The sequence below is a fragment of the Paroedura picta genome, chromosome 3, assembly GCF_049243985.1.
Source record: "Paroedura picta isolate Pp20150507F chromosome 3, Ppicta_v3.0, whole genome shotgun sequence".
NCBI lineage: Eukaryota > Metazoa > Chordata > Lepidosauria > Squamata > Gekkonidae > Paroedura > Paroedura picta.
In genome coordinates, this window is record NC_135371.1 from 162,479,199 (window position 1) to 162,500,624 (window position 21,426).

Below are 21,426 nucleotides of genomic sequence, written 5' to 3' on the forward strand. Positions count from 1 at the left end.
TCTTTCAGCCCCACCTACCTCACAGGGTGCCTGTTGCGAGGAGAGGAAGGCAATTGTAAACTCCTTTGAGATTGCTTTGGGTGTAGTGAGAAGTAGGGTACAAAACCCGACTCTTCTCAATTCTCTTGTTGGTGTCCTGACTGGGGTAAGGCTCTAATTATAGAGAACGAGAAGAAGAAGAAGAGTTGGTTCTTATATGCCGCTTTTCTCTACCCGAAGGAGGCTCAAAGCGGCTTACAGTCGCCTTCCCTTTCCTCTCCCCACAACAGACACCCTGTGGGGTGGGTGAGGCTGAGAGAGCCCTGATATCACTGCTCGGTCAGAACAGTTTTATCAGTGCCGTGGCGAGCCCAAGGTCACCCAGCTGGCTGCATGTGGGGGAGTGCAGAATCGAACCCGGCATGCCAGATTATAATTCCGCGCTCCTAACCACCAAACTGGCTCTCAGTAAACCCTTAATATATTGTGCACTACCCCTGTAGCCATCTTTTTAAAATGTAAGTGGGCGGGGTCATAAAAATAGCATTTCTTACAGTAGGCCGGAGGCGAAAAAAATACCTTCATCCCCAATCAGCTTTCCCCAGGAGGAGAGTCAAAGGCTCGTGTTAATGATGCTTCAGCCTTTGGGAGGGAGAGATGGTCGTGCTTGGAGGCAGCTTTACTGCTACGCTCAACAGCCGTGAGGGAAAGTGAGGCTCTAAATTCGACCCTCTCTTTTTTGCCTCCAGTGTTTGAAATGGAAGAGGAAAAAAGCGAGGTGAAAATCAAGCCAAGGAAAGGCGGTCCGAAGGGCAAGAAGACACGAGGCCTGTGCCCCGAGCCCTCCGAAGAGGAGCAGCCGTTTCTGAGAGAGGTCTCCCTGGAGTTCGTTGACACCGTTTCCTCACAGAAGGGGAATTCTCTCCCAGACTCGCCAGCGCTGAAGCCCAAGCTGAAGAAGCATCCCAGCTTCCTGACCCACCCGGACCGATGCCGCTGCTCCCTCTGCTCCGACGTGGTCCTCTCGAGCATCTGTCTCCACTGGCTGGTAGCCTCTGCCGAGGCCGGGCTGGCGACAGGGCCCAAGGGACAAGGCCTGCAACTCCTTGAGGCTTGTCTGAAACGGTGCGCTGCCGTGACTTCTTACGCCTCCCATGCAGTGGCCTCCGTGTCTCAAAGCCACGGCAGGAAAGCCAATGACCAGGATGGGCCTGCAGTCGGACTCCTCGATGACCTGGTGGCCCAAATCTATGCATCTCTGGCCAAACGAACCACGACCCCCAGCCGACTGGAGAAGAAACCGTGGAAGCATCTAGAGACCAGCTTAGCGGCGCTGTCTTCCAAGAGGTTTCAGGTGCCGGGGCTCGAATATCAAAAGGCCAGCCTGCTGCGCACCAAGGCTGTAGCTGCCGTCTCAGCTCTAGCTTCCGGTCACGAGGGTTACCTGGCAAGCGTCTTTTCTGGTGCCTGGCCCTGGCAGCACCCACCGTCCCTCTGTGAGAACAAAGAAAACGTGCCGACGGCTGCCGACAAGAGGCACGATGTGCTTTCTTCGGTGAACCGCGATGATGCCAGGAAGCAGCTGGAAGCGGACCGGAAAGCGAAGCCTAAGAGAATCCTAGAAGCCAAACCACTTCCGCTGATTGTCCCCACTGACCCGCTTGCCCCGGTCGATTCCAGTACGCCAGCCGCTCCATTTGTCGCTCGGCTGCCTGCGGAACCCTGCACCCCAGCACAGAAGTCCTTTCCGACGCCCAGGACGAGCCGGTCCACGGCAGCCAAGGCAGCGCTCTCCTCCAAGGCCCCTTTTAAGATTTTTGAGGAATCTTCTTCTCCAGGGCTGAAGACTGAACTCTCGAAGGCTCCCAAAGTGTCCAGAAGAATGAAGTCTCGTCTTAAGGTAGCGGAAGAGAAATGGAAGCTGAGGGAGGAGAGGCTGGTGGAAGATTAGTATTTATTTATTTAATTTGTACACTGCCCTCCTGTTCAAGCTCACAGCGGTATATAACAATGGGATACAATCACATAATACCAGAAACATATTTTAAATGTTTTTAAAATCACATTCTCCATTCAAATTCGATTCAGCCAGTGCAGGCATTATTTCGAGTGTAGAAACATAATTATGGGTCGGCGGGGGGCAGAGTCGATTTGATTAGCTATAGGGCATCCCTGACCTAGATAGCCCAGGCTAACTTGAGGTTGTCAACTGTCAGAAACTGAGCTGGCCCTGGTTTAAGTTTGGATGGAGGACCACCACGGAATTTCAGGGTCCCTGTGAGAGCCAGGTTGGTATAGTGCTTAGGAACACCGATTTCTAATCTGATGAGCCCGATTTGATTCCCCACTCCTCCACATGCAGCCAGCTGGGTGACCATGGGCTTGCCACAGCACTGATAAAGCTGTTCTGACCAAGCAGTGATATCAGGGCTCTCTCAGCCTCACCCACCTCACAGGGTGTCTATTGTGGGGAGAGGAAGGTAAGGCGAATGTAAGCTGCTTTGAGACTCCTTCAGGTAGAGAAAAGCGGCATATAAGAACCAACTCTTCCTTTTCTTCAGTAATCTCAGGGCTCTCTCAGCCACACCTCCCTCACAGGGTGTCTGTTGTGGGGAGAGGAAAGGGAAAGCGAATGTAAGCCACTTTGAGACTCCTTCAGGTAGAGAAAAGCAGCATATAAGAACCAACTTTTCATCTTCTTCAGTAATATCAGGGCTCTCTCAGCCTCACCCACCTCACAGGGTGTCTCTTGTGGGGAGGGAAAAGGAAAGGTGAATGTAAGCCGCTTTGAGCCTCCTTCGGGTAGAGAGAAGCGGCATATAAGAACCAACTCTTCTTCTTCAGTAATATCAGGGCTCTCTCAGCCTCACCCACCTCACAGGGGGTCTGTTGTGGGGAGAGGAAAGGGAAGGTGATTGTAAGCCGCTTTGAGACTTCTTTTGTTAATGTGGCATACAAGAACCAACTTTTCTTCTAATCTGGAGAACGGAGTTTGATGCCCCATTCCTCCTCCACATGCAGCCAGCTGGGTGACGTTAGGACAGTCGTAGTTCTTCTCACAACTCTCTCAGCCTCACGTAACTCATAGGGTGTCTGTTGTGAGAGGAATGGAAAGATGATTAGCTGCTTTGAGGCAGATGAGACCTGCTGAGTGACCTTGGGCCAGTTGAAGAAGAAGAAAAAGAGTTGGTTCTTATATGCCGCTTTTCCCTACCCGAAGGAGGCTCAAAGCGGCTTACAGTCACCTTCCCATTCCTCTCCCCACAACAGACACCCTGTGGGGTGGGTGAGGCTGAGAGAGTCCAGAGTTGAGAGTTGCAGTTCTTTCAAGGCTCTCTCATCCCCTCGTACCTCACAGGGTTTCTGTTGTGAGGTGAAGGAAGGAAGGCCATTGCAAGTCACCTATGGCTAGTAAAAAGCAGGGTACCAAACAAACAGCTCAAAGGAAAGCAATGGCAAAGCTCCTCTTGCTTTTCTCTTGCCTTGGAACCCTACAGCAGGGGTGGCAGAAGGTCTGCAGTAAGAGCTTCACAGGCCTGGGAAGAGAATTCGGAAGAGCTAGGCTGGCAGCATAGAAGGCCTTTGAATGGAGGGGTTTCCAGTAGACAACTGCAGCTATTATGAATTCTTGCAGAGGTTTCTTGCGCAAATGTGATGGATCTCACCTCTCCTTCTGTGTCCTAAACATTTCCTTGTAGGAAAGACCGTCTAGCCCAGGGGTAGTCAAACTGGGGCCCTCCAGATGTCCATGGACTACAATTCCCAGGAGCCCCTGCCAGCAAATGCTGGCAGTGGCTCCTGGGAATTGTAGTCCATGGACATCTGGAGGGCCGCAGTTTGACTACCCCTGGGCTAGCCTTTTGATCCTCTTGGTTGTCCTCTTCCTTATGTCTTCCTAGCTTGGACTTCTCTGTCGAGATTTCGCCCTGTGTGGGAAGGGCTTGATAAAAGATTTATTTGGCAGTTCCTGAAACATTGCTGGAAAACCTGAGTTGAATTTGGATGGAATTCAACCATTGGTTCTTTTCCCAGCTGGGCTCTGTCTATTGAGATTTTGCTCTTTGCTTATGCCCCTTTGTGGGAGGTTGATCTTGCAGCTACTTAAAACGTTGCTGAAAAACTTGAGGGGGATTTGGAGGGAAACCAACAATTTATCTCTTCCCAGCTCAGATATTTCTGTTGAGGTTTCCCCTGTGGGGAAGGTGCTTGGCGAAAGATTGGTTGGGTAGCATCCTAAAAGGTTGCCCACGATGCATTTGGGAGGAAAGCAACCGTCTGTCTCTTCCCAGGTGGTGTTCAGCGACGACAGTGACCTGGAAGGCCCTCCAGAAGCCACGCGGGAGGTGACGCTTCCTGTTGCCGTAGAACCAGCAACCTCCACCCGCAGGCCAGGGCGAAAAGCGGCCCCTAGCAGGAAACAGTCAGCGGCGAGACTTGCCAAAATGGAGGGGTGCAGCGCCAGCTCTTCAGATGACCACCGCTGCCCCCAAGCTGCGAAGGCACAGCCGCGGCAAGGAAGGCCGGGCGGCAGGAGAACCGCTAAGCGGGGGAAGCCGCAAGAGGAAGTCCGGAAACTGCCCTGTGAGGGGGAAGTGCTAAATGAGGCGGGAGAAGGGGGAAAGAAGGTTCTGGAGGCTGCTGAGGCAAGGCCCAGGGTTGTCCGTGAGGTCCTGCGGGGTTCAGGTGAAGAAGAAGCCGCTCAAGGTAACTTTTGGCCTCCTGGAGCCTTCCAGGAACTTGCTAACGTGAGATGTTCTCGAGCGAAATAACCAGGCTGGGGAACAGTGGGGAGAAGGTTTGCGGCAGACATGCAAGGGGCTTTCTTCTGCATGGTGGGAAGGAAGCTGAGGTGACGGGTAAGTTCCGCAGGGCCTGCAAAACGGAGCTCTACCGCCAGGCGTTTGGCTGAGGCTGGGTGGGATCCCCGGGGTGTTCCCCCCTCCTAAAGCCCTATTGAACGGCAGTGCTAGATGTTGAAGGGCCTAATTTCATCCTCTAGCTCAGTGGTCCCCAACCTTTCTATCACCGGGGACCACTCAACGCTTCATAATTTTACTGAGGCCCGGTGTGTGTGTGGGGGGAAGTTTACTCCTCTACTCTCAACCACTGCCCTAACGCTCTCTGATCGCTATGGTAATGTTTAAACATCCCTTCAAAATAAGAGACAGACACGCCACAACAATGAACATAAGGAACATTTTATTTTCATGGAAATTCTAACTCATGACAATGACAAATCAATGGGAACCCTGAGCTTGTTTCTCTGCAACGAGATAGTCCCATCTGGGAGTGATGGGAGACAATGACACCCAAAGTGTGTTGTAAAGGGCCGGGGGGGGATGAAGTAAAGGGCCGGGGGGGGGGGGAGAAGGCGTCCTTCACGGCCCACCTCCAATTAGTTGACGGACCACATGCGGTCCACGGCCCACAGGTTGGGGATCGCTACTCTAGCTGGTTTTAATTCCATCTTATGTTTTTGCTTAGCTATTATTCCATCTATATTGATCAATGCCCGGAATAGGGGGAGGGATAGCTATACTAGGTCAATTCCATCTTCATTGTCATATGTATAAATTGTTTTAATTGTTTTATTTATTTATTTATTATTTATTTATTATATTTATGCACCACCCTCCCCAAAGGCTCAGGGCGGTTTGCATAAAACGTCTAAACAATACATGGGGATTTTATGGGGATTTTAATTGTATTGATGCTTTTATTGTGTTAATCACCGCGAGCCTGTTATGGGAGTGGCAGTATAAAAAAATCGAATAAATAATAATAATAAATAATGTTAACGTGGCCCTTTTGAGCCAAACATTGGAGCTAGTCTGGTAGTCCCATAACCCTTTTGTGGTCTATAACAGGGGTAGTCAACCTGTGGTCCTCCAGATGTCCATGGACTACAATTCCCATGAGCCCCTGCCAGCAAATGCTGGCAGGGGCTCATGGGAATTGTAGTCCATGGACATCTGGAGGACCACAGGTTGACTACCCCTGGTCTATAACACATATCTGAAAATGGGAAGGGAAAAGAAACAAACCCGACCTGTAAAACAATCTAGGAACTGAAGAGGTTGAGAAGTGTAAAAATGATATATTAATTTTTTTTCTCCTCTCTCCCTCCCCTCTACAGGCCATAGGAGGAGACCCATTGCTGTGCCGAATGCCGCAGAAGAGGACCAAGAGGTTCTCCGGCGTGATGCCAGCACAGGTTTGCAGGAGAATTTCCAAGCTTCAGAGAAGCAAAGTCCCACGGATCCCTTTGATCTACATGTGCTTGCCTCTGCCCTGGAAGTAGCTGCTGGTAAGAAACAGGACTTCATGATGTTTTCTGTCCCTGTCAGGGGGAAGAACTTTCATTAAAATTTCTTGTTGTTGTGAAGGTCCGCTCTGATCAATCTTCAGAATTCCGAGCCCCCCCCCCCCAACCCCCGGCTTCATAAGCTTCTTATGCGCTAAACGGCAAGATGTTCAACTTGGTAAAAGCGAGGAGCTCGCTCTCCTGTGCCTCTGTAAACTTGCAGCCGGATTCTCTGGGGAGCTTTGTAACAATAAGAGTTAACAGGATTTTCTAGCAGTCAGTGTGTAATCAAGGTTGCAGACCTCCTGTTGCAGACAGGAGAGATGGCAGTGAGTCACACGCCTCCCGTTGAGTTTGTGACACAAGTGAGATTTTTGTTTTTTGAGCCTGAGGATTCCTAGTTTGCAGCCATATTTTTTCAGGCAGAGACAAAATCTCCCCTCGGGTCTGCATCTGGATTTCAATGCAGCCACCCTGGAAGAAATGCACTTAGATCAGACCGTCCTTTGTTCCCGGAGAGATGGAATACCAGATTTTGAAATTGTCTTAAATTGAACAAGAACTTGTGATAATGTTATGCCTTGGTGTAGTGGTTAGGAGTGCGGACTTCTAATCTGGCGAGCTGGGTTTGATTCCTTGCTCCCCCACATGCTGCCAGCAGGGTGACCTTGGGCTCTCCACAGCACTGATAAAGCTGTTCTGACCGAGCAGGAATATCAGGGCTTTCACAGCATCACCTCCCTCACAAGGTGTCTGTTGTGGGGAGAGGAAAGGGAAGGCAAATGTAAGCCGCTTTGAGACTCCTTTGGGTAGAGAAAAGCAGCATATAAGAACCAACTCTTCTTCTTCAGTCATATCAAGGCTCTCTCAGCCTCACCCACCTCACAGGGTGTCTGTTGTGGGGAGAGGAAAGGGAAGGCGATTGTAAACCGCTTTGAGACTCCTTTGGGTAGAGAAAAGCAGCATATAAGAACCAACTCTTCTTCTTCTTAATGTATGTTCTAGTTTTGCTCGTGGTTGCATTGAATTTAACCACCACCATCCCTCTTTTGACTGTTGCAGATTCCTTCTCCATGGACTCCGTCTATGAATCTCTGCAAGCTGCCTTCTGCTTGATCAGCCATAACCCCCCGAGTGCCCTCTATAGCCATCTCTGCCAACTCATGGCACTGTGTATTGGCAGCCGGGACCCCGTGACTACTGCCTACCTGGTTTCGGAGTCGGTCGCTGTCACTCTTCGCCATCAGATCATGAGCATCATTCACAAAAGACTCGAGTAAGGGCCCCTGTCCAGGAAGAGAGTGTGTGTGTGTGTGTGTGTGTGTGACGTGTATAAAACCAGAGGCCGTGCCTTTTCAACACCTGGGTTGCCCAAGGGGTATCCTTTTGGCAAATTTTGCAGTGAATTGTCTTCGTATATCATCTCCTGTAGTCCTATGGGCAAAATACATAGAAACTTCAACAGGAGCTGGAATCTCTTTGTAATGGTTGTGCAAGTTGTGCATTTCAAAGAAATCTAGTGGCTTTTGAAATAGAGAAGCAACCGAACTTGTGAAAGCTGATCGAAAGGGGCCTGGGGGAATGGGGAAGAGAGTAGGGCAACACAAGGAGGGGACAAATCCTGTCTCTTAAGGCAGCATTTCACAAATTGGGTAAGGCTCTAACTGTGCCTGTTCAGCTAACATGAAAGCAGAGCTACCTCAGGTTTTTAAGAACAGGGTCAAAGACTCTCCACCACAAGAAAAGAGGAGGAAATCAAGTTCCTGATTTTTTTTTTTAACAATAGGAGCTCATAGTAGTACCATCAGCTTCCAGACTGCCTCCGAGAACTAGTCGGGAAATTTGCAGATGGACTTCTGAGAATCAGTTCAACCCTAAGATAGTGGGGCGTGGAGGGAGAGGTAGGCTATGTTGGGGAGGGGGGGCTTCCTTTAACCGCCCCCCACAACATGGGCCCTGTAGTTGCAAAAGTTTTGAAAGCTGATGTTCTGTAAAGGCTTACTCCGTGTGTGTGTCCAAACAGCAATCTTGGCAGAGTTTGCCATGTGTTACTGCACGAGTCACTGATCTGGGCAGGCCTCTCGATTAGGAGGAGGTAAATCCCAGAGCGGTGGGATTTGCTCAGAGGCTTGTGGCCACTTGGCGTGCTTTTTTGTTGTTGCTGTTAGTTAGCTTTAAACCGACTCCTGATCCATCACTTCCAAGCACACCCAGTAGAGCCGAAGTACCCATCCGCAGCGGAGCTAATTAGGAGTCAAGGGCAGGGCAGCGACTCATGCTGATGTGTAATGAGCCACTGCCTCCATTGGGAGGTACTCAGCGCTCTCCAGAAGCTTTAATGGACTTGTCACCGGGCACTGGGAGGCCAGGCACACCGTTTGGCCAGTCTGGTCTTAAAAGGGGAGGGGAATTCGGAACAGCATTCAGAGAGAAACTCAAATGCATTTGCAAAGATGTCCTGGCAGAGTTGCACCCACCAAGATTTCTCTAGTCTGAACATCCCTTTTGTTTCTTCTGAAATTATGTTTTCAAGATCCTTGCTGGAAATGAAAAGCAGAAGCTAACCCGAATGGGCTCCTAAGCCTGGCATGGCAGAGTCTGCTCTGGCTGGCACTTGGAAGGGCAACCTAAAAGGAGGCCTTAGACTCCTAATAGTGTTTTTCCTAGATGGAAACTTTTTCCTTATTTATTAATGTTTTATATGTGACTAGTAATCAAGCCCGCTGTAGCTGCAATACCGCGGGCGCTAGCAGGGCAGCGAACGGCCCCCGAGCAGGCAGGCCGGTGGGCAGGGAGCAACGGCGAGGTTGCTCCCTTGTCAGTCCGGAGGAAGGGGCCAATCGGCACCCTTCCTCATCCTGGACAGAGCCCGCCCTAACTCCTCCCCCTTAGCCCTTACCGCATTATTTAGTCTGTGGCGCCGCAGGCGATTTTAAGATACTTTGGATTAATATAGCCAAAACGTTTTTTTTTAAAGATTAGATATGTGGAATTTAATGCATTACCATACTGAAAAGAGACGACTCCCTCTTGTCCTTAACTTCTCTCCCACCGTTCATTCCCTCCTCAGCAAGATGAAGAAAACCTCCGTGGCCAATGCATCAAGGCACCTGGAGATGCTAAGCCTGCAGGGTGGGAACGGGGATCCTCTGCTCCGGTGCCTCACGGAGCTACAGGACCTCTTTGCATTCAGCTGTCCCAGTTCCACTAAGCTGGAGACGGAAGGCTTCAGAGAGCAGCTGCGACAGATCCCTGCTGGTATGAGTTTAGCTTCTGGTGTGGGAAAGGAGGGGTGCTTCAGAGCAGAAGAGCAGCTGCCTTCCCAAAGAGCAGAACAATCCGCTCTGGCTTCTGATCAGGCAAGCAAGGTTTGATTCCCTGTTCCTCCAGCTGCGTGACCTTGGGCTAGTCACAGTCCTGTTAGAGCTGTTCTCGCAGACCAGTTCTCTCAGGGCTCTCTCAGCCCCACCTCCCTCACAGGGTGTCTGTTGCGGGGAGAGGAAGGGAAGGCCGTTGTAAGCCTCTTTGAGGCTCCTTTGCGTAGTGAAAAGTGGGATATAAAAGCCAACTCCTCTCTTCTTCTTCTTAACTGGAGTCACTTTGCTGTCTCTCTCTCTCTCACAGGGGTCACAGTATGTGTCCTGACCTTGGTGAGCATTGAGCCAGGAGCGGTTGGGGACATCCTCCTGCTGACACGGTTGGAGAAAGATGCCGTCCCGGTGACCCTGCAGATCCAGACGATGCACGGCAAAGTAAGAGGATGTGGTGAAGCAAAACCCGCATTCACAGCCTTCTGAGCACAGAGCAAGGTTTTGTTTTCCCATTTTCTCTCTTCCTCTCTTTCCTAGGTCCCCTTGAGCATGGCGCTCAGTGAATTCGAAGCCATCCTGCAGGAACAGAAGGAGATCTCTAACCTCACAGAAAAAGAGGATTGGTGGCTTGGCCGGACTGCGCTGGACAGAAGAATGAAGGTGCGGGGAATTCTGAGAGGTTTCTGTCCAAGGGGTAAAAGTTTGGGTGGAAAGTTTCCAGAGTTCTGAGCGTTCTGGCTACCTGTCTCCGAGAGGATGAGAGGTGTGATTGCAAAAAGAAAAAAACAGCCTATGAGTTGTAATTAATGTATAATTTCAAGGGGCAGAATCTTGGGCCCACCTCCTTCTCCCCCAGCCCTCTGACAGGCCATGTCTGCTGCCTTTGCTGCCACCTTGGGTGACAGCAGCAGTTGTTTTTTATACCTCGCTTTTCATGACCTGAAGGAGTGGCTTGCAAACACTTATCTCTTCTGCTCCCCACAACAGACAACCTATGAGGTAGGTGGGGCTGAGAGAGTTCTAACAGAACTGCTCTGCGAGAACAGCCCTAAGAGAACTGTTACTGGCCCAAGGTCACCAACTGGCTGCATGTGGAGGAGTGGGGAATCAAACCCGGTTCTCTGGATTTACAGACCACCCCACCCTTAACCACGACACCAGGCTGGCAGTGATAACCTTAACAAAGTATATTTTTCTTCGTCCCAAAAGCCTAGGATGGCATACATGGCTGGCCCTTACTGTTTCTGTCCTCCTGGCCCTGTGAGGTATTTAACCTGAGAGAGTGACTGGCTCAAGACCACTTTCTGAGTTGTCACGGTGACTGGAGATTTGAATTTCACTTCCCCAGGCCTCTGTATCCACTGTGCTCACCTTGCACTTGACAGAGGTGCAGATGTTGCTTTGTGCTCCTGTCGTGGCTCTGGTCACCCCTAAAGACATTTCTCTTAGAATCATAGAGTTGGAAGGGGCCACACAGGCCATCTAGTCCAACCCCCTGCTCAACGCAGGATTAGCCCTAAGCATCCTAAAGCATCCAAGAAAAGTGTGTCTCCAACCTTTGCTTGAAGACTTCCAGTGAGGGGGAGCTCACCACCTCCTTAGGCAGCCTTTCCACTGCTGAACTACTCTGTGAAAAAGTTTTTCCTGATATCTAGCCTATATCATTGTACTTGAAGTTTAAACCCATTACTGCGCGTCCTCTCCTCTGCAGCCAATGGAAACAGCATCCTGAAACTTCTGGAAGGCCTGTGGATCCGAACAATGTTACTTACAACCTGCTTTAACGGGTGGTGGTTTTTGATAGCTAACCATCTGAATTTTGATTTGAAGCATTTTGTTTCACGTCAGCTGTCTAGGGGGGACCACATTTAAGGCGAGAAAGGTGGCTTTAGGAATGCCACACATCTCTTCTTTTGTTGTCCCTGACAGCTGGCTGATGGGCCATCCCTCTGAGACATTATTTTCTTCTCTTGTTCGCCAGGCTTTGATAGAGTCCCTGGAGAGACACGTGCTGGGCTGCTGGAGGGGTGCCCTGCTGCCAAGCCACGGAGGCCAAGACTTGGCACAGGAAGCCTCTAGCCTTCAAAAGGATCTCCAAGAGTGCGGCTGTGACGTGGATCTGGCACTGCTTAAGGTGAGTAGCTCAGTTAGGCCCCTGTTGTCCAACCTTCCGAGGCCAGCCAGTTGCCTAGGAAGCTACAATAAGGGCATAAAGGACACTCCTGTCTTCTTACAGCATCTCTTTCCTTTCTCAGATGCACTGCCACTGCACATGGAAGCTTGATTCCCCTGTCATAACTAACTTCTGTTTACTTCCTCCATGTGTTCTGAAGCCGTTTTCATATATAGTGGCAGCAAACCTCATAAACCAGTTGTGCACAGGCTGAAATGATTTTTCCTCTTTGCCCTGACTCAGTTCCTACAGGGTGATACTGGAATTCTTACCATTGACGGAGATTTTATCCCTTTACCCTTCTGCGCTGTTCATGATCTTAATCTTCCACATTCCTGTCAATGCCACTTAGATGCCATTTCCCCCCTTGTGCTGAAGCATCCTGTGGCAAACATACTCCCTCCTCTTTCTATTTCTCACTGTCTTTCCCTCTTGTCCAAGCATTGCACATACACTGATTTTTGGTCCCTTTCGAACAGGTCGTGCTCACCAGTTCACATCTCCTTAATGCTGAAGACGTGCAGCGCTTGGTGTGGGGGCTCAGCCCAGCTCAACCCAAGAGAGCTCAGAACCTTCTTCAGGAGGCAGTAGATAAAGTGGCATCCACTGTACATCAGGCGCCAAATGGCCACTTGGTCCTCGTGCTGGATAAAGTGGGTGAATTCCTTGCCAGGTTTTGTTTTGACTGGGGGTGGGAATTAAATCTGAGTCGGGCCTGTGCTGTTGAATGTTTTGTACCCTACTTGAAAGCATGTTTGTCGGGTGAGAAGTGGCACTTCAGATGTTTCTCTCTGTCTGGGGACTGCCACTTTCTGAGTGATCACTCAGTGTTCCTCAACATGGCTAACTGCTTCTCTGAGGCAACTTCCTGTTTTCCTCAATAGTCGGGTGAAAATCAGCCTGCCATTTTTCTTCAGCTTGAGACTAGTAGGGAGGGGAGAAGAAGGAGATGTCATGGGAAGGGCTGTGATCTTCCCTGCTCACGCCAGCACAAATTAACTACTGCTGAAATGTATTTTTATTGCAAAAATTTATAAGGTGGTATTATTATTATTATTATTATTATTATTATTATTATTATTATTATTATTATTATTATTTCTATTTATTTCCCGCCACTCCCAAATGGCTCGTGGCGGGTTACAGTGTCTTAAAACCCCATTAAAACTCCCATTAAAAGACATTAAAATGTCACAGCATGGCGGCACAATAATAAGATCCCCTTCCTACCCCCATTCCTAAAAAAGGGGGGGTGGAGGAGAAGGAGGTCAACGATGTTCAAGAAGAAGCCCGGGGGAGAGCAGTCGATGTACCCCAGCAGCCCCAGCCTGAACTGTAGACCTGGCGGAAGAGCTCCGTCTTGCAGGCCCTGCGGAACGCTGAAATGTCCCGCAGGGCCCGCAGCTCTCCCGGGAGCTCATTCCACCAGGTGGGGGCCAGGACCGAAAAGGCCTTGGCCCTGGTCGAGGCTAGGCATGCTTCCCTTGGGCCTAGGTAATATGATGGTTCCCCCTGCTTCCTTTTTTTCTTAGCTGAGCACCCCCCTTTCTTTTTCTTTGTTTCTGCTTCCCTAATTGTCCAAATATATATACTGATGATGATGATGATATATTCTGAGGATGCTGAGGAACTGAAAAATCCTTAGTTGATATGTATGATTATAGTACACAAGAAAATGATATTAATTCACAATACATAAACTCTTTTATTTCACTTTTATGGAGAAATGGTGAAATCAGACTGTCAGCAAGGTTTCAGTTTTAAACTTGGCAGGGGAAAAGATAACAGGACTGAGGGAAATCTCCTATAAGTATAGATCATTTGTCACAAAATGTAGCTGTTTTGTTCTACAGATTGGTTTTGTTCTGCAGAGATCACTTGGCTGTCACTCCTTAGATCAGGGATTCTTTGAGAGTTGCCCAGTCCCCCCCCCCAGACTTTCCCCTATGTCCTGCCTTAATGGTCTAAGCCCCAAGATATTCTTAGCATTGCCGTAAAAGCAGGGGACTGGCCACTCCCATTGACCTGGGGGTGGTGTTCTCACGTGGTAACCATGCCTGGGAAAAGGGGGTGGAGCCTTGACACCTACCCCTGCCTCAAACAGCCTCCTTTCTCTTCCCCCGCAGTCTTCCTCAGGCATGGCAGGGAGGAGTAGCCAGCTGACATCCCTCTGGCCCAGTTCTGGGGTTCTGCAAAGGCTGAAAAATATTTCAGGGGCTTTTCCACACTCAAAAAGGCTGCCTTAAATGAACAGGCATAAGCTTATTTGTTACAACATTACTAAAATCTGGTTCCATTTCTCTTTCTTGAACGCTTGATAGGGATCACACACACCCTTTCCTAGGAGCTATTTGCCTCAGGGAAGGAATCATGGTTTCACTTACTTACTTCAGGATCTTCTTTGATCCATCATTCTTCCTAACTTCCACCCCCTCAAGTCAACTGTAGAATTTCATTTGAGCCCCCTTGTCTGTCGAGTTTCTCAGATGGGCATAATGCACCAGCAATTAATTAGATGTCTATTCCAGCTTGCCTCCTCAGAGAAACTGTAACGTGACAAAACTGTAAGACATTTCTTTTTAATTAACAAACCCCAGCCAGCGCAGCCTAAAATGTAACTTATAGACAGTTCTTGGAATAGTAAAAAAGTAAAACCTATAAAAACAATTTAAATAGATCAAACCCCTGATTAAAAGCCAAGATCAAAAGGAACTTCTGGCCTGGTTCATTAAGTAGAGTCTGGCAGGCACCAAGTAGGCTTCAAAGAAAAGGGCATTCCACAGATGAGGCGCCAGCACTGAAAAAGCCCTGTTTCTGTGTACCCACCTGCCCTTGCCTCAGAGGCTGGTCTTATTTATTTATTTATTTTTATTTTATTTTATTTTATTTATTTTTATTTTTATACTGCCCTTCCATACGGCCCTGGGCGGTTTACAGAAAACATTTTTGAACATTCACATAGAACACTACTATCAAAATCAATATAACAGTATAATAATAACAACAGCACATCAACTGGAACATTTAGAACGGCATTTCAACAATAACTTGACAATCTCTCAGTAAGTTTGGTCCCCTCAGTCTGGTCTTAACTCCCACTTCTCCTTTCCAGCACCTGCAGAGGCTGCCCTGGGAAAACATACCATGCCTGAAATCCCAGACAGTGACCCGCTTACCTTCCCTGCGTTTCCTGCTCAGCTATTCACTTACAAAAAAGGTAAAAAGGAAAATGACTTCCCTAGTTAAGGCATAGAGAGCCTCTTGTGGCGCAGAGTGATAAGACAGCAGTCATGCAGTCTGAAAGCTGTGCCCATGAGGATGGGAGTTCAATCCCAGCAGCCGGCTCAGGGTTGACTCAGCCTTCCATCCTTCCAAGGTCAGTAAAATGAGTACCCAGCTTGCTGGGGGGTAAACGGTAATGACTGGGGAAGGGAATGGCAAACCACCCCGTATTGAGTCTGCCATGAAAACGCTGGAGGGCGTCGCCCCAAGGGTCAGACATGACTCGGTGCTTGCACAGGGGATACCTTTACCTTTAGTTAAGGCATGGGCCAGGTGAATGTTTCTAAAATGGATTTTGTAGCGAAAAATGCATTTATATCGCCGCAACTAAGCAGTGTCCTTTGGAGGTTTTGTGGGATGGGATGAGTCTTCACACGTTGAATCCCACATGCAGCACCCATGCCACATTTTCCCCCTCTTGCTCAGTTTGTCATCTTCTTTTTTTTTTCTTTTTTTTTAAACAGTATCGTGAAGAGTCTGTCCTCAACCGGGGGATTAATGCGGGCAGAGCCTTTTATGTCCTAAACCCACAGAGAAACCTTTCTGGCACGGAGAAGATGTTCAGAGACTGGTTTCAGAGGTAGGTACACCTGGGTAGAAGAAGAGGAATTGTTCTTTATATCCCGCTTTTCACTGCCGGCAGAAGTCTCTAAGTGGCTTACAATCACTTTCCCTTCTTCTCCCTGCGAGGGAGGTGAGGCTAAGAGAGCTCTGACATGACTGCTTGGTCAGAACAGCACTCTCAGGGCTGTGACTAGCCCAAGGTCACCCAGCTGGCTGCATGTGGGGAAGGAGCAGGGAATCAAACCTGGCTCGCCTGGTTAGAAGCTGCCGCTATTCATTCATTCATTCATTCATTCATTCATTCATTCATTCATTCATTCATTCATTCATTCATTCATTCATTCATTGTTTTATTAACCAGCTACATCAAGCTGGCTCATGTCTCTTGCATCAACGCTCCCCCCTCCCACATATGGACACAGTCGCACAAAGCATGGCTTGGCTGACATTTCTGATTCTGTCCCCTCACAGTGAGCCAGGTTGGATGGGGGTGGTGGGCGAAGCCCCTGCTACGGACCAAGTACCGTCAGCTCTTGAGGAACGGGATCTCTACGTGTGAGTATGATGAGTAGCCCAGCTGGGGAGCAACACAGGAGGTGGCTGGGGCCTCGGTGGGACCTCCCTTTCGTTTTATCTTTGCAACAACAGTGCTGCGAGGTAGGCTGATAGTTCCACAGCAAGCTTCCATAGTCCAGGGATCACTGAACCACGCTGGATGATTTTATTCCAGCAGTTATTTCCAGCAGCTCATTATTCCTTAAACACACACATATATATAAATATACAGAGAGGGGGGGAGAGAGTGTGTGTGTGTCATGGGGGCCTGGAGAGTAGGTATAGATTCGGGCAGGTGTAGATGTGCAGAACTTTAAAGCAGGAAGAAGAGACGGGATTCTCTGTCCAAGAAAAGTGACTTTGCAAGTATAACAGTACAACTTTACTTCTGGATCAAAATTTTAATGGTGGGCTGGTGAACACCTTCCCCAGGAGACAGAAAGTCTCCCTGCAGAGCCTAACCATCCCTGATCTCAAGTTTCCAGTTTCTCAAGCTTCTCCTTCAACCTCGACCCTGAATTTTTGGGTTTTTTTAAAATTTATCGCAATCCTTTTTCCTCCTTTCTGTGCAGCTATGCTGGGCATGGTGCAGGTGCCCGTTTCATGGACTCCATCCTGAAGGTGGACTGCAGGGCTGTGGCTCTGCTCTTTGGCTGCAGTAGCGCCGCTCTGGCGGTGCAGGGCAATTTGGAAGGGACTGGCATCATCCTCAAGTTCATCCTGGCAGGGTGGTGAGTGAGCTTCAGTAACTCTGTTGGCTGTCTCTCTAGGAGTTCAGATCGGCATGACCCATTGCCCTCATTTTTAGGAGAGGCAGGTCCTTAACTGGCATGTCAGAAAGGGGATGGAATACCCTGAGATGCTAATCTCCCCTTCCGTGCAGGATTGTTTCATTCTCCCAGCCCTTTTAGAGCAGGGAGGTCCCGTGCAGCGCTGTCAGACATACTGTATGTACAAAGGGATGCCCTACAAAAGGGAATACCAATGGACTCATCGAACTGGCGGTTTCCTGGGAGGATCCCCATTGTCTAAACTCACCTCCCCAGTCAAGGCCGAAGTGGAGGGAAGAGTGCTACAGATCCAAACTTTCTGTTATGCCAAGGAAGATGCCTGCCCCTAGTTCTTAAGGTAAAGGTATCCCCTGTGCAAGCACCGAGTCATGTCTGACCCTTGGGGTGACGCCCTCTAGCGTTTTCATGGCAGACTCTATACCAGTGCCTTCCCCAGTCATTACCCTTTACCCCCCCGCAGCAAGCTGGGTACTTATTTTACCGACCTCGGAAGGATGGAAGGCTGAGTCAACCTTGAGCCCGGCTGCTGGGATCGAACTCCCAGCCTCATGGGCAGAGCTTTCAGACTGCATGTCTGCTGCCTTACCACTCTGTGCCACAAGAGGCTCTAGTTCCTAGTCATCCTTTATAAAAAAAAAAAAACCTAGACCTACCTATAATTAATTAATTAATAATAGATTTTTATACCGCCCTTTCCAAACGGCCCAAGGCGGTTTACATGGAACATTTTGGGAAACACAGAACATCATATATCAATAACAGTCATAACATGACAACAGTAACCGTTCTAACAATAAATATAATTTTAGCAGATTACTATAGTTAATTCATTGAACATTTTCAATAAAACAACCCCTAGGAAGGTCCTTTTTTGAGAGTAAGAAATGTGCCTTGGTTTTAAGCCATAGCTAAAATCTCTGTCCCAAGTATCCTGGTTTGAGGAAAGGCTGATCTAAGTAAAAGGAAGTCAAAACATTGTAATGCATGATGCCTCTCATACAAGAAGACCAAAGAACTCCAATCATTCTTAGGTTGTCACTATTACATTTGGCTATTTGTTTTACATTTTCATGGCTGCAACCCATTTTGATTTTTTCATTTTAGAACATACATACACACACCCTGGCTGTCCATTTTTAAGATTAAAAAGTTGTCATTTGCCTTCATTTCTTTTATTCACTGTCAAAAGTGTCTTTTGCCACATTTTGTCCATACAGCTTTCAGCTAAGCTAAGGTTGAATGGGACTTCTTAGAGAGAGGTATATAAAACTCAAAACTGGAGTTTTCTTGAGTTTGTCTACTGGATTTTCTTATCCAGGAATTAATTAATTCCTTCCTTCCTTCCTTCCTTCCTTCCTTCCTTCCTTCCTTCCTTCCTTCCTTCCTTCCTTCCTTCCTTCCTTCCTTCCTTCCTTCCTTCCTTCCTTCCGGCATTGCTGCTCAGGGAGGCTTCCAGCATAGCATAAAACTATACAATAAATGAATCATAAACAATTGTTTAAATTATTTTAAAACACTTTAAAACAGTCAAGCATACAGCTGTATTGACAACTAGTACATTCAGAGAGCAAAATGTATATATATGGGGCCCCCAGACAGTATTTAGTCAGATTGTGATCAGCTAGTACATGACCATAGTCTGACTAGCTTGTGTAAACCCGTTTAGCCATCTAGTCGAAATCCCAGAATTCCACAGGGCTTGCAAAAGGGAGCTCCTCCACCAGGCATTTGAATGAGGTCAATCTGACCTAAAACATCCGAAGGTCGCCCTCACGTCATGCCCTCCATAATTGGAACGTTTCTGACCTACCTAGGGGTTCTGTTGTAAATATAAATAAATAAATAAAATAGTCTGGCAAGCACTTTCCCTGCCTTAATCTGGTCATATCTTGCATGATCTTTGGGAGAGCGTTGCAGTCAAAGGCTGACTATGATTGCCTTTTGGCCCCTTTCCAATTATATGTGGAAGGCATCTTGCTTCATCTTTGACTCCGAAAACAAGATGCTTGTCCTTGGCTCTGAGCAAGGCCACAGATGGGCTTTCAAGGAGAATTTGTCTCACTGCTGAAATGCGATTGAGCAACAATTCAATTTCTTGCACAGCCTACCAAGGAAAGACAACTTTCTCGAATATCCCAATGAAAAGCGGAGCAAGGTTGCAGAAATATTGCATAGCACTTTCTGGGAAAACCAGGAAACTTCATGCCGTGTTATATCCAAGGACTGTTTTTTAAAAAGTGACTTTTTGTTGGCTAACTTTGTCTCTCCCCACCTTGTCTTCCAGTCCCCTAGCTCTGGGGAACCTCTGGGATGTGACGGACCGAGACATCGATCGCTACATGGCGGCACTTCTGAAGAACTGGCTCAAGGCGGGGTCTGGAGCGCCTCTGCTCCACTACGTCATACAGTCCCGCCAAGCTCCTAGACTCAAATACATGATTGGAGCCGCTCCTGTAGCCTATGGCTTGCCAGTGTCTCTGCAGTAGAAGACATGAGAAGAGCAGTGTCCTTGGTTTTATGATGAACTTGAATGCACTGTCCTTGGATTTAAAACTCCTTTAGAAATGCAGCTAGCTGCTTGGAGAGAGGATGAATGTTTGGCCCCTGCAAACTGATGTCTCTCGTCCGTTTCTGCCTCATTATGTCTTCCACGGAAGGCCTGCGTTGCCCTTTTGTGGGCGAACTGTTTTTAACCCAGCTGCCATTCTTGGAATGTGCAACATTTGTATAGTATATGGATTGCATTCTCAGAGATTCTAAAGTAAATTATTAAATCTGTGTATTAATGTTTAAAAATCTAAATAAAGGTAAAAGTTATTAGGTTTTAAATTGTGGATTTCTTTGACAGCTCTATCTCAGAGCATGAATTATCTAGCCCTGCATAATGGAAGAGTTACCATATCAGATCTGTATCTATTTGCCTAGCTGCCCAGCTTTTATTAGTCAGCATGGTGTAGAAGAAGAGTTGGTTCTTATATGCCACTTTTTCTCTACCCGAAGGAGTCTCAAAGTGGCTTACAGTTGCCTTTTCTTTCCTCTCCCCACATCAGACACCCTGTGAGGTGGGTGAGGCTGAGTGAGAGAGCCCTGATATTGCTGAAGAAGAGTTGGTTCTTATATGCCACTTTTCTCTACCCAAAGGAGTCTCAAAGCGCCTTACTTTCGCCTTCCCTTCCTCTCCCCACAAGTCACTCCATCCAGCCACCTAATTCTCTGTTTTCCCCTTTTTCTTTTGCCTTCAATCGCTCCCAGCATCAGGCTCTTCTCCAGGGAGTCTTTCCTTCCTTCTAATGCAGTGGCCAAAGTATTTGAGTTTCATCTTCAAGATCTGGTCTTCTAAGGAGCAGTCCGGGCTGATCTCCTCTAGGACTGAACAGTTTGTTCGCTTTGCAGTCCAAGGGACTCACAAGAGTCTATAAGGTGCTTGTTGTTGTTATGTGCGAAGTCGTGTCCGACCCATCGCGACCCCATGGACAATGATCCTCCAGGCCTTCCTGTCCTCTACCATTCCCCGGAGTCCATTTAAGTTTGCACCTACTGCTTCAGTGACTCCATCCAGCCACCTCATTCTCTGTCGTCCCCTTCTTCTTTTGCCCTCGATCGCTCCCAGCATTAGGCTCTTCTCCAGGGAGTCCTTCCTTCTCATGAGGTGGCCAAAGTATTTGAGTTTCATCTTCAGGATCTGGCCTTCTAAAGAGCAGTCAGGGTTGATCTCCTCTAGGACTGACCGGTTTGTTCGCCTTGCAGTCCAAGGGACTCACAAGAGTCTTCTCCAGCACCAGAGTTCAAAAGCCTTAATTCTTTGACGCTCGGCCTTCCTTATGGTCCAACTTTCGCAGCCATACATTGCAACTGGGAATACCATAGCCTTGACTAAACGCACTTTTGTTGGCAGGGTGATGTCTCTGCTTTTTAGGATGCTATAAGGTGCTACTAGACTCAAATCTAGCTATTTGACTAGAAGATGCATGCCTTTTTCTGCCCTGCTATCCATTACTGTTCGAGCAGCTGCAGTCTTGGTTATTCACTAGTGCAACTACTGGTTCTCAACTGCACTTCACAGAATCCATCACAAGCTGGGTAAGATAAGATAATCAAGTGCAACCTTACAGACTAACGACATTTATTCCAGCGTAAGCTTTTGAGAATTGGATCGCACTTTTTTTTCAGATGCATATGAGTGGATTTCTGGCAAGTAATTTATAACCAAAAATAAGAGGTGCAAGACCAATTATTTAGGAGGTGAAGTGAAAGCTGACACATTTCATTTTGCCGTGCTCGGAAATAACTGGACCCTCTACCCTCAAAAAAAAAAGTTAGACGAGGGTGCCATGTGTAGGGGCAGGATCCTGACCCACAGACAGAAAAATTCAACTCAGATGCAGTTGTGAGGTGATTGTCTCCTTAAAGCAGGGGTAGTCAAATTGCGGCCCTCCAGATGTCCATGGACTACAATTCCCAGGAGCT

At 48.1% G+C, this 21,426-nt stretch overlaps 1 protein-coding gene across 2 annotated transcripts in view; it reads left to right on the forward strand.

Moving 5' to 3' along the window:
- Positions 1-19,788, forward strand: part of ESPL1 (extra spindle pole bodies like 1, separase) — a 42,682-nt gene extending 22,894 nt beyond the window's left edge. For both annotated transcript variants that reach the window (XM_077329125.1, XM_077329126.1), the window contains exons 18-31: positions 729-1,879; positions 4,269-4,683; positions 6,116-6,286; positions 7,346-7,559; positions 9,354-9,541; positions 9,908-10,035; positions 10,132-10,254; positions 11,576-11,728; positions 12,247-12,420; positions 14,880-14,984; positions 15,514-15,629; positions 16,085-16,168; positions 16,741-16,899; positions 19,244-19,788. In XM_077329125.1, the coding sequence (XP_077185240.1) occupies positions 729-1,879; positions 4,269-4,683; positions 6,116-6,286; positions 7,346-7,559; positions 9,354-9,541; positions 9,908-10,035; positions 10,132-10,254; positions 11,576-11,728; positions 12,247-12,420; positions 14,880-14,984; positions 15,514-15,629; positions 16,085-16,168; positions 16,741-16,899; positions 19,244-19,445 (3,383 nt within the window). In that variant the 3' untranslated portion in view covers positions 19,446-19,788. The remainder of the gene's footprint in view (positions 1-728; positions 1,880-4,268; positions 4,684-6,115; positions 6,287-7,345; positions 7,560-9,353; positions 9,542-9,907; positions 10,036-10,131; positions 10,255-11,575; positions 11,729-12,246; positions 12,421-14,879; positions 14,985-15,513; positions 15,630-16,084; positions 16,169-16,740; positions 16,900-19,243) is intronic.
- The last annotated feature ends 1,638 nt before the right edge of the window (positions 19,789-21,426 follow it).